We start from the raw sequence: 13,374 nt of genomic DNA on the forward strand, positions 1-13,374 counted from the left end.
AGTGTAACTTCTAAATCAGATAACGGCTGTTGCTAGATTTTCGGGGGGGGGGGGGGGGGGGTGGACCCCTGACCGTCTGACTTCTTGACCAATGACTGGGGCCCACATTTTCCAGAGCATGTCATTTGTGTAGTAAAGGAGGAGATAGAGGGGTTTAAAAAGCAAGAACAAAGAGCCACGTGGGCTCTTGCCATCTTGAATCATGAGCAAGCCGGGCTATCATCAGCAGTATGAAATTACAGAATGAATATTTTTCCAACCAAGATGCCTGAGTCAAAGAGATCTTCATTTTTATCTCCTACCAGCATTGCCTCGCGGCAGATTCCGGAAACGCAGCTGGGCCAGAACCACTAGAAGCATTAAAGAAATTCACCACAGTAGTCATAGGTATTGAACTGTATTGACGAAACTGAGACACCCAGGCACCTTTTCTTTCGGCCATTCAATCATGTGATTTGTTTGTGAACTGAGACGAGATCATTATTATTTCATTAAGTGTTCGTTTTATGACATTTCAGTTAGATGTGGCGTGATTTTTTTTTATTTTTTAACGTAAAATATGTGCCTCGGAAATACCACGGTATGAAATGCGTGTTAATGAACTTTAAATATATTGTATGGCCCCATCTGATCCTCCAATCAGCTGCCGCCTCGCCTTCTTATTGCCGTGGTCCGATTTCTGTTCTCGCGTGATTTCACCACGGTGTCTCCTTTTCGTCCCGCCTCCTACCCTGGCGACCAATAACACAACCCCCCACACCAGCACCATTTATCATCCATCCTCCGCTGGCGTATGCAGCACACACACACCAAGCGCGAGCCAGAACCAAAAGGATGCTGCGCATTTTAACGGTGGGCGCCGTGGTGCCCGATACCAACGAAGCAGTCCCCTTTTTGGATTGGGAGCCATGTTCTTTTATTATGTGCAGCCGCAATTGAGCACTAGCAACACTTTGAGATTGCTTCACGTTTTCTGGAGCCGCATGAAGGATGCAGCCTGCAAGAGCCTTGGGGCTCTCATGTCTTAAATATTCTACATTGAAAACTAAGGTAAGTTTAAAAACAGCTAACATTTTATTTAAAAAGAGCTAACATTTTGTGCAGTTAGAGAGAAAAATCATCAATGTCCACCCCTTCTTTGGGCAGATCAGCAACAACTTCCATTGGTGATGACGTCTTTAAAAGCAGAGCTGGAGCCGCCACAGCGTAGCAGATCCATAAAACGTTTGTCCCATTTAGAATTGCAAGGAAGTGTAAAATTTCTGGTGAATTTCCATGGGAAATTAAGCTGGACGATTTGGGAAATTATCCACATTCAAGAGTTTTCGCAAGAATGATTGCCATTAATGGGCATCGACTTGGAACTGAGGGTAAAAGATAAAATGAAATTGTGTTTTGCATAAACAGACATCTTGCAAAATAGTTTAGCTCTCCTTGCTCACATGTGAGGGCATTACTGAATTATAGCTCCATTTGACTTTGACTTGAACAGCAGCATATGTAAAGCAGGACTGTGCCTCAAATTTTGGCATGCAAAACGGAGCAGAAAAAAACAACAACAAAAAACAACACACCAAACCGATAATTGAATTACATACAATTCAGCTGTTTTTCAGTGTTATGCAATAATATATTTTACCCATCTGTAAGTTCCAACCTTCAATTTTGTGACTTTCCTTTTGTTTTTTATTCGTTCCTGCTTTTTTCCATGGAAAGTTCCCAACTTCAAACTGTAATCCCATCCTGGTGAGCCCCCTTGTGCCCCGCCCACCCGTGAGCACAAACCCAGCCATGGGTGAAGAGAGCAACATGGTTCGGCAGTTGGAGAGCGTGGAGAGGAGCGTGGTGTTCCTCAGGCAGGAGCACCTCACTCTGCTCCACGGGCTCCACATGGAGATTCTTTCCCTGCAGAGACGATGCTCGGGTAAGTGGGTTATTAATAATGTATGCATCAAATTATGATGCTGCTTTTTCTTATCATGATGTGGTGGGAAGTACTGTACTTTGTTGCTTTGAGTGTATATTTTTCTTGATAACTTTTTACTTACATTGGAACGCAATTGTTTGTGCTTTCTCCTCCTAGTATTTACTTTATTAAAAGATTTTGTTTTTCAACCTTCATGAATAACATCTTTACGTTAATATGTTCTATGCACCCCCAGTAGTCTAAATATTTTGGAGTCAGGGACACCCTTTCGAAAGCAAATTTTCCAAGGACCACCGTTGAAAATGTTTGCGGAAAAAACCCCCAGAAACGCCAAAGAAAAATGCCCTTTTTCTTCACCAACAGATTCAATTTGACAAGAAGTATATTTGTTCATTTGCAGCTATACTGAAGTTTAGAAAATAAAAATTGAAAATATCATGCCTCCTGCCAATTTAGTCAAAAACAGCATTATAAAACAAAATGCTACTTTAGCTTTGCCATGCTTTGCTGGCTTCATCGTAACGTTAACAAGTAATTGGAGACACAGAAAGCATTTTGACAAATTTCAAAATTATTAAGTTTTTAAAAATACATATATTAAACTGGTTGAATTGATTGCTTGATTGAAGAAGCATGAATACTTTCCAAATTTAATATAAAATAAAAGGAAATTAACACAAATATATATATTTTTTATTAAAAATCCAAATTATTACCCGGAACCCCCCCTCAACTTTGAGAATCACTGGTCTAAACACAGCATTCTGATTGTGTCAGGAATAGGAATTAGGCTGCAAAATCAATGTATTTTTTTACCCATCTTGGGGGGCGGCCATCTTGCCATTTACTGTCAACTGACGGTGACGTTAAAACTGTACTTACTCAAGTACCAACTAATTACTGATCAACTCAAGTCAATTCAAATCAATTCACAAGTTGAGCCATGATTGGATGTTAGCTGATCTCTGATCCCAGACAATGACAACATGGTGAAGTCATGCTACAGTTCCTGGAGATGACATCATTTTCTCATATTGACTAGTGCATCTACACAGTTCAGTTGCTTCAGCGAACACAAACACATGCTGCATAGACGACGATAGATGTATAAAACCTGAAAAAAAGCTGCCTTAACGTAACCGTATCGAGTTTGGCTTTTAGTCTCATATTAGAATCCATGCACAAGTATACATATACAGTATCAGTATAGCAGGGCTTTAAAGGGATATGCAAAGTATATCCTCCGTGGTTCATCTATGGTTTTAGTAATCCCTATAAATGAGGTCGTGGCTGATAGAGTCAAGCCTGGTTTGTCTGCGTGTGCACGCGCAAATGTGTGCGAATGCATGTGTGTTGTGATGGCTCAGTGCCAATGTCAGCAATTGTTTAGAAAACACCCTCCTTCAATTGCTCCAGCCTATAATCATGTGTGTGTATGTGTGTGTCATTCTCGTTTCTCCTCTTTCCTCTGTATCAATGGGGGTTTACACGTTTCAAGAGAGATAATTTTGGTTGTATCATTAAATGTCACCCAAGAATGAATGACCTTTAAACGTTACTCACCCTTTTAGCTATCACAAGCAATAACGTGAATTGTGGTGTTTACAGTACAATGGTAGAGAGCTATAGATGTATTTTCTCCCTTAGAAGGGCATTTTGCTCATATATCTGGTTAAGAGGCATGTGATCATCCTATGTTGCCCCCAACTAACACAATGAAAAATTGTTGCAGTATCCAGCGTTTAACTGTGAAAGGTGTAAAGGGAATGAGGTTAAACAAACAGTCCATTTGAGCCACACCTCCAGCTACCATTTCAAATTTCCATACATTTATCAACCACTTGTAACATTGCCCTGAGTGGACCACTTCACACCTTCCATACAGAGCTATTGCCGTCTGAGTAGTCTCCAAAGGACAGAAATCCTCATCATATTCCTCATTCTTTCCATCTCCTCTACCAGCTGCATGGTCATGCATGTGAGCGTACTGCATAGCAATAAAGAATGGGTGTAATCGTGAAAGATTGTATGCTGTAACACTTGCACTCTGTGTTTGGTGCAATAAACATTTAATCAAATTTATGAAGCACTCACTTGACACATTTTAATTATGTTTATTATCACGAGAGAGATTGGAATAGAATAGAAAGCCTTTATTGTCATTTATTGTCAGGTGCACAATGGCAAAGTAGTTGAGGCAGTGCAAACACAAGAGTGCACTGTAGGTGGATTAATAACTCTCAAAACTGAGTATTATCATGTTAGAAAAAGCAGGGTTATCGATAACAGCAAATTCATTGGATTGTGGAGGTGTACATGATATTGGAGCCTGAGTGAAAATTATGTTTTGTGTTGGGATGGCCGATTTACAAATTAATTGTGATTAATTCATTACGTTCATAGTTAAAGTTTTTTTTAATTGTGTTACTCTAATGTTTAGTTTGTAACTGTATGTATGATGATTACACCAGTTAATTGTGCATTACAGTGTTGGAAAAACAAAGGTCAATCACACCCTTAAGTAGACACTGATTGGCCATCATTGTGTTTGGTATAACCTGGTAAACTCCACTTGGTGGGACAGTAAATTCAGGAGCAAAAAAAAAAAAATTCAGATTGGGGTTTATTTCAGAAATTGAAGTGTGATTACTTAGAACAATTAATTATAGATCTATAATTTAGCATTTTCATTTTTTAAAATCTCTTGACAGCACTAGATTTATGTAAGAGTTGCTTGCTGTTTTCAACTCATGCCACCTTGTTTCTGTTTCTTGGGTCTTGAAATAGGGCACAGCAGTCATTTCGAAATACCGGATAATTAAAGCTGCATGAGGCCTCCCATCATACACCAATGAAAAGCCTGTCAAAAGACTGTTAAGTCAAACGTTTGCAGAATAATCTGCTACTTTAGTCCCTCCATAATCTTCAAAGGCACAGAGTAGTCGTGGTGTTTGGTGAGCATCAGAAATAATCCACCCAAAGGGTCCCAGATGGTTACATGTTGTAAAAAAAACATCGTAATAAGAATTAATATTAGGGGTTAACGTGGTTGCAGCGACAGCCCAACCCATGGTTGATTAACCAAGGCAGGCATGTCCAAATTCGGTCCTCGAGGGTCGCTATGCTGCATGTTTTTGAGGTTTCTGTCCTCCCAACACACCTGATTCAAATGATCAGCTCATCGGCAAACTCAGCGGAAGCCTGGTAACGATCCTGATCATTTGAATCAAAAATATCCAAAACATGCAGTATAGTGGCCCTCGGGAATCGGGTTTGGACATGGGGTGCGCCTGGTGTCCATAGAATATGATTGAAATGTATTACAACTGCGTGATTTCAACTTAACCGAATTTGTTTTCAATTGCATTGTTTTGTGGCACGCGCCTTCCATCTTTAGACTTTATGCATTGTAAAAGTGCACAGGCAGCGGTTTTTCTTTAAGTACTTATTGATTTCAGAGAGCAATACTCATAAAGTTGCGGCTGTAAGTCTGACAATAAAGACAGCTTTGACAAAGTAACTTGCCTAAGCTTTGACAACGATTCTTGGATGCAAAGTCTCAGAATTGGCTTTGTTATTTATGTATGAACATGTGTAAATACGTTTTGGAGTAGCATCCAGCATCAGTTAACATGTAGAAGCAAATATTTTAGCCTTTTGAGAAGTGTCAATGTCACTTATGAGGTGCTTTGGCTCAAAATTGATGCCCCAACACGATTTCTTCCCCGTTCTTTATCCTGTCTGTTTTCTGGTTTTCAGAGTTAACAAATGATCTGAAGGTGAAACCTCCGGGTCGCAGCCAAATAGGTAAGTTGAAAGATTATCTGATCCCTCCTAGTGCATTTTTATCTGTTACTGTACATTCATATGGTCAATCTTTTGACATAGCCCACAACTCTCTGAGCATCAGCATTCAGTCGCCAGCCAAGCACAACCCCCAATGCAGTAACACGAACACGCCTGCATCAGTCCCTGCCTCCTCCCCATCCCCCATGGGACATTCTCTCTCTCTCTCTCTCTCTCTCTCTCTCTCTCTCTCTCTCTCTCTCTCTCTCTCTAACACACACACACACTTTTGCACTTTTGACGAACTGTGCACAAAACAATCTCCTTTCTTTTAACATTATGTGCTTTAATGGGCGCTGACCCAATTATGTGAAATGAAAAGAGCAAACGGATTTCAGCTTTATTATGGCAGTGACAAAAACAAATACTGCTGCAAAGGCATCCTGTCCTGCCATAAAATACACAGTCCCTGTTGGATGTTTTTATCGTAGCCTCAACTTAGACATGTGTGTACCACTTTTTCACAGCAAGCGAAAAAAAAAGTGAAAAAAGAGGAGTCAAAAGGCGAGCAGTGCCCTTGTAAGCTGCATTACTCAGCCATTAGAGCCATCTCTTTTTCCAAGGCAGGTTATGTGCCTATCCATCAAAAGAATACACTCGCCTCCCTCCCCGGCAAATTGATCCAACCTCTTTTCCCCCCTCTGCTATCGTCTCCCCTTGTTGTCCCATGGGGGGTGTCTGTTTACAACAGACAGTGAACGGAAGTAGAAGTAGGCAAAGAGAGGTGGTAAGATGCAAAGAAAGAGGCCATAGTGATTAAAGGGAAGAGAAAAAGCGCCAGACATGGGTGAATGAGGAGAAGCGTGTAGACTGATATGAAGATCACATTATGAAAAGTCTGGAGTATTCTGAGCTCAAACTGGGTGTGGTGATGATGGGCGACAGCAATGCTCGGATTCAGTGTTCAGCTTTGCTGGAATGTAAAGGAGAGAGAGACTATGTCCACGATTTTCAGGAGTATCTCATTAAATTACATTACTAGAGTGTTTTTTTTTGGTTTTTTTTTTAATACAAACCGTTATTTAGGAGAATTTTCTTTTTGTGGGGGATTAGAGACCCAAGTGCTCTACGGTGACAGTGAACACAACTCACGCCAGTTTGCCTGAAATTGAACCATTTTTAAAATAGGGGGTTCAAAGCAGTTTTTTTGCCCTCCCAGTTGATATTCACCATCAAACAAAACATAAAACAAATTTTACGATATGTTGTACATTTAAAACAATCGCATAAGGTGGCCTTAAAGTTTGCTATCTTAATGTTATATGATGGGAAACACTATTGATGAGATAATGAAGAGCAGATGGGTAAACCAATATCGGTGTTGGGATGGGATAATCCTTTTATGCAGTGGGTATTGGAACACAAATGATGGAACAACACATGTAGACGGCTACTATAACTAGGATCACGGGCATAAATTCTTTATCATGCAATGAATGATTAATATGACTATCCCTTGGTGGCCAAATAGCACATAAAAGAAGGAGTAGCACAATGCCCACTGAACTTATTTTTTTATAGTGTACTTTAAAACAACCACTCTTGCATAAAGTGCTGTAACATAACATATTTTCAAAATGTAGACTTTCAACAACAAAGACAATTAAAAAAATAAACAAATAAAAATATACCGGTATATGGAATCCCATACAAGATGAATATGGGTTCTTAATTGGCTCTAGACATGGGCCGATAACCGTAATGGCTAGCCCTCGTTGACATGAATTGACAGAATCCATATTGTACTATTAATTAATACACAAAGTAGTTAAATGATTGACTTGAAATAAACTAGTATCACTCGACGGCGGTTAATTTTAAATCAATAATTTTCTAAACATTGTGCGTTTACATTTATGTTTAATCTTATCATGCATGGTAAATGTTTTTTACAGTAACAAATGCCATATATATTTTGTTTAAAAATAAAACTTGTTATATAATATATAAAAACGGCTATTTACCAAAAAAGATTTTATAATGTATATATTTTAGAGCTGTATTTTCAATACCATGATATTTTAGCTCAAGGTTATCATACCATCAGCTTCTGATATCGTCCTATGCCTAATTAGCTCTGAGCTATAATCATCTAATTTCTAAAAATGTAATCATGAAATAGGGACATTGTGTGGAGAGAATCCATGTTTCACATTCTGAATTGCTCTACCGAAATTTAAAGTTCCACTTCCATTCAAATTTGTTGAGATGCTCCATCATACAGCATGTAGTATAAGTATGTTTCGTCATGCAAAAATATCTGTGGTTCTATTACATTTATGTATAAGCCGGGGGGTTTACATTCACCTTGGGTTTCTCCCCCTTGTTAAACCTGACCTATTTTGGGTGTTGAAGCATCAGCACTGGCCTCAAAGGATGTAATCTCCTCCTTTGGCCAGCTTTGCTCAGTCAGCCCTGAGGCCCAGTTCTGATTCTGCTTTTTATGTCTACCGCCAAACTCCACCCTTTCCTAGGAGAGTTAGACAGCTATGAAAGGTGCAAAGGTTGTATACAAAGCAAGCAAGCAAAAATAGTATACAGTTGTCATCTTTAAATTCATGTGAAGAAGAAGCTGCAGGCAATGTATCATTGCATATCTGTATCTAAGACATTCTATATCAGAACTAACTGAATGAACTTTTAGTATACAGTCCAGCTATGGTTTATTTTTAGCTATTGATGCTTGATAAGCATAAATTATAGTGGCCATATTATCTTGTGACCAATTATATCAACAACATACAAAGCCTTGAGTTTAATTTAATTTAAAATGTTTGTCATAAATAATCTTTTAGTTTAAACGTGGTGTTTTGCTATGTTTATTCATGTTAAAAGTATACTAAGTGGGGTAAGATTATCAGTGTTAAGAAAAATGTTATTCTAAGTAATTCTAATCTCCCAAAATTGGAATTTCACTTTTTTCACTGTAAAATTCCATCCGTTCATCCATCCATTTTCTAGAGGTAGTAGCTAGGTAGTTTTTTTGTACACGTGTATTTTATACTGTGGTCAATTGTGCTGGTGGGACGCATATTATTGATTGGAGAACAGAGACTGACTGTGGGCCAGTGAAAATTGCCATAAGCGCAACCCGCCAGATTTATGACATGATTGCGTTGGTGAGAAAAAGAAGAAATCGATAGTTTTAATTTGTTGAATACTTTGCTATAATAAAATACTGCATTTAAAAAAAAGGCATGTCAAAAAGGAATGCGCAATATATTTGAAACTGAACGTTGTATTGTGATACGCATGTTGCGTCACTTCGTATCGCAATATATCGATAACATTTGTTTTATCACCAATTTCACTACTGAACGTGGCGGAGATTGTTTTCGCATTACTGCTGGGATACATTTTCGAAATTTTAATTCACCCTTTTGTCTCTGCGTTAGAAATACAAGAGGAAGAGGAACGTCTGGAGGTTCGCTGCAGGGACATTGGAGATCGTCTGTGCGAGCAGGAGTGCACCATAGGAGAAATTCGCAAGGAGCTGAGTCACAAGGGCGCACTGGTGGGAGCCCTTCGAGCCAACCTGAAAGAAAAAGAGCGCCACTTCCTGGAGGAACTCAAGCGGCGCAGCCATTGCTCCACCATCTTAAACACAGAGCTGCAGAAACAAACTGAGGCGGCGGCGTATCTTTCCTTCCAGCTGCACGCTGCCAAGCAGAAGCTGCATCACCAGCGGCTCCAACAGAGGCAAGCGCTTCTGACCAGAGCTTCAGGTCAGAGCCCCCAGTACGGCGGCGAGCACATCTCCCCTCAGCAGTCGCTCCAGGGAGGCCCTAACACTTCTTCTCCTGTGGTTAAACCGAAGCGCAAAAGCTCAAAAGCCTCCTCACGAATGGAGCGTGCCCGGGAATGTGTGCCCATGGAGAAAGTGTTGGGCCCCGCGGAGCCTGCAGCCATGCCGGACCCCGCCCTCTTCCTACACCCCTGGAGGCTCCGAGTGCGCTCCAGGCAAACGGTCACACAGAGACCACCTACGCTTGGCGTGGAGGAGGAAGAGGGTGGGCAAAGGCCAGTGGTACCTCAAGAAGATGCAGGCAGACTGGTGACTGCGACCGCAGCGCCCCCTGCTGCTGAGGCACAGGCAGATTAGCCAAGTACCAATGTTTTTTTTTTTTTTTTTTTTTTTTGCTGTTTTACTTTTTTGCTTTGGTCAACAAATTAGTTATTCTGCACGTTGACTGAATTATCTCATAGACCAGGGGTGGGCCAAATATGACCCGGGTTGCCACATAAGGCACGCTACGTTGTTTAATTCAGCCAACCAAGCATTTACATGTTTAAGACTCCTTTCATATTTCTGACCTAAAAAGAATGTGTTTATTCCTTGACTATTTGTATTTATTTAATTAAATAGTTGGTTGATTAATTTCTTGTAGATAGTAAAATGTGCAGCATATAAAATGTATTTTATAACTATTTATTATATGTTTACATTGTAACATTTGATTTTTTTTATTTTGACCTCATCTCAAATGAACTGAGATTTCTACCAGTTTTCAAAAATAAATGTGGCCCTTGAGATCCGTTTTGCCCACCCCTACCAGAGATCTTTTTTTTTTTTTTTTTTTTATGTTATTGATTGCAACACTATAAAAAACTCAGTACGTGTCACTTTAAGTCGGCCTTTGATTTAACTCGAAAGATGTGTTTACACGGGTGTCACTTGTAAACTGTGGGGCCTTAATAGTAAAGCAATTCCTTTTGGGAAGTTCATCTGTGGTTGCGGCAGCCATGTTAGATGAACGACAAGCTTTTTTTTCTATGGCCGCGACCAACTGTGACCTTTCAAGGTGAACCATAAATCAGCGACGCACTGTGTTTGTGTGACCTCAAGACGAGAGTCACAGTTGAATTTCTGTGTGTGTGTGTTTTTGTGTGTGTGTGTGTGTGTGTGTGTGTGTGTGTGTGTGTGTGTGTGTCTGTGTGAGTCCGTCACTGGATGATAGCAGATAACAGAAAAGTTAAACTTCTCTTTATTTCATACAGCCATATCTGTAGTACATGTTAGATGTTTAGATTGTAAGGTGGTGGTTAAATATCAATGAGAAATGTTTCTCATTTGGTACGGTCCTAATACAATAATCCAGTACATTAACACCAACCAGTCCACTCTTTGATTACGGAATTAAACTCACTGTGCGTGGTTGTACCTTTAAACATGTAAAATGCATAATTTGTCAGAGAGAAATTTTTTTGAATTCTGCAACATTGTCATTTTAATTGACATTTTATGAAACTGAAAGTCAAATTGCTTAAGTAGATGTGGCCTTTTGTTAGGTTAGCAACTTGTCATATCAAGTTTTAAATAGAAAGACCAAAAGTTTTTCAAAATGATTTCTCGCAAATGACAAAGTGTTTAACTTTGCGTGCTTGATACATGAACTGCTTTGTATAAACAGTTACTCAGTTGTTATTCAACTGTTAATCACTCACCACACTTGAATTTTGTGTTCCAAACAAAAACACGAGAGGCATCTAAACTGCTCGGGGGACTTCCTTTTATTTACATCTCAGGAAAAAGAACAACCAACAAGAACGTGACTTCTAGTTATGTCTTTTATTTTTTTTTTTTAAGTTGATGCTGTGGTTGTAACATTTTCCAAGTATACATATCTATCTCTTACATATTGTAGCGATATCAAGATGTGCAGAGAGATAGTAAAGGGGAGCTTTGCACAGAATATTGTTAGTTATGCAAGTATAAGCAGAGAACGTTATATACAAGAATCAGCAAACGTAATTCAAGTAAACTCTTAATAGTTTTAATAGTTTTGTCAATATTTTTTTTTCCTGTGGTACATTGGCTGCCTTATCAAACAGCAAACAATGTGTTTTGTTTTCTATAAAATAATTGACTAAAATTAATGTTGTATATGTTGTTTCTCTATGTCTTGAATGAGGAGTCGTTTTAAAAGTCAACGCTGTTATGATGAGATGATTATAATTTAACAGTTATGTCTTTGGTCGAGAAATACGTTCCTAGATTTATATCTAATCTAAGGTTTGTGAAAGCTGTTCTACACTCTAAAAATGTTTATATTTCATAACGGTTGTTTCTTTTGTAATGCCTCACTGTTTGACTTTTATAAGTCTTTGTTGATCTGACAAGTAGTAATAGCTCACTAAACAAAGGAGGACTGATTACTATATATGCTGCATGAGTGGCAGCATAAATATGTGGGCATGCTGTTATACCGCATATGACTGTCAGGATAGAATGCCAGCTAAAACCCTTTTCCCAAATACTGTAGTAAGCCATTACAGCGTAACTGCACTATTCTAGTAGTGGGTATTTATTACAACTTCCTTGTACAACTTTACTTTTCAGAAGGATTCTATTTTAAGACTGTAAGGCTGGTATCAAAAAATAAAACTTTGGTTTTAGCAAAACAAGCTTGCATTATAGAGCGTGCATTACAGCCCAGTAGCTCCCATTCAGAATCTGTACATTTTTCAGCTTTAACATTTTTTTTTTTTTTTTTGCATCTATGCTTCCAGTATGACTCACAGGAATGAGCCAAAGCGAGCTTACCTGTTAAGCGAGTGCCCTTATAATGAACTATTTTCATTCTTTTCATTTTAAGTCAATAATCTTCAATTTGCTGCAATACAGTATCTTTCCACACCCCTTAGCCAGGGTAAAGTGTCTTCCATCTTTTTAGTTTGGAGTGATTAGAATAATTTCAGTCAGCTCTTTGCTTCTCTGGTGATTTGATGCGTGTTTGACACCATCAACCACAAAGGAGTAGTCCCTCCTAAAATGGCCCATGTCTTGGGGTGAGCTGACAACTGCATCAACTCTGTAAGCTGCACTGTTAACATGATTGGAATAAAAACCAAGTCCTCAGTGTTTGTGTGATTTGAATGTTTTATAATTCACTTGTTGGACAATTAAATTGGTAGGCCTTTCACTGATATAGCACGTTTCTACCTTAGGTATGCAAAGTATCATAGGCTGACTAATGAGATCCTGTAGAGTAGGGTTGTCAAACTCATTTTTATGGTGCGTTGGAGTTAAAGTTTCTGTAAGAGGGACGGTATGACTGTGAAATCGAATACATTTTTGTATTTTCGTAACACAATTAGCTAATTTTGTAATCAGAGGCCAATAAAAACGGTGCGTGGGAAGAAAAAACAACTTGCAACATTGCAATTTTAGCGAGAAGCTTGAAGTCAAATGAGCATTTCGAGGGTCAAATAAAATGATAATGGCGGGTCAGATATGGCCCCCACGCCTTGAGTTTGACTAACTAACTTGAGATTGATTAATAGTAGAAAATGATACTACAATTTGTCTTGCAATTCACAAATTTTGCACATGTATTTTTATTCGATAGTTAATTAATGTACAGTTGAATAAGTAAGCATTAGATAAGTACACCAACCAACTGAAAGTGTAAAGTCACAGGCTGGGAACCACACTTGCTGTTAATAACGTATTCCATTGATTTAGATCAATTAATAAATAACCAGAGGTGGTGGAAACAGAGGGCTATGCTCCTACACCCCATACACACTTTGGTATTCCTTTGAACAACCCCCTGTGTGTGTATCATGTTTGTTTCCCACTGCATATTTGACTAGTTTAC

At 38.9% G+C, this 13,374-nt stretch overlaps 1 protein-coding gene across 2 annotated transcripts; it reads left to right on the forward strand.

The window, feature by feature from the left end:
* The first annotated feature begins 791 nt into the window (after positions 1-791).
* On the forward strand, positions 792-12,632 carry ccdc92ba (coiled-coil domain containing 92Ba). Of its 2 annotated transcripts, XM_088426744.1 has the most exons (5): positions 792-1,050; positions 1,147-1,370; positions 1,717-1,924; positions 5,687-5,734; positions 9,169-12,632. In XM_088426744.1, exons 2-5 carry the CDS (start codon positions 1,347-1,349, stop codon positions 9,873-9,875), a joined length of 987 nt encoding a protein of 328 aa, XP_088282870.1. In that variant the 5' UTR covers positions 792-1,050; positions 1,147-1,346; the 3' UTR covers positions 9,876-12,632. The 2 variants fall into 2 exon arrangements, with proteins under 2 accessions (XP_088282870.1, XP_088282869.1); XM_088426743.1 differs by lacking the exon at positions 1,147-1,370.
* The last annotated feature ends 742 nt before the right edge of the window (positions 12,633-13,374 follow it).

Source organism: Hippichthys cyanospilos, chromosome 11, assembly GCF_059441005.1.
Source record: "Hippichthys cyanospilos isolate Australia breed blue-spotted pipefish chromosome 11, RoL_Hcya_1.0, whole genome shotgun sequence".
NCBI classification, from domain to species: domain Eukaryota; kingdom Metazoa; phylum Chordata; class Actinopteri; order Syngnathiformes; family Syngnathidae; genus Hippichthys; species Hippichthys cyanospilos.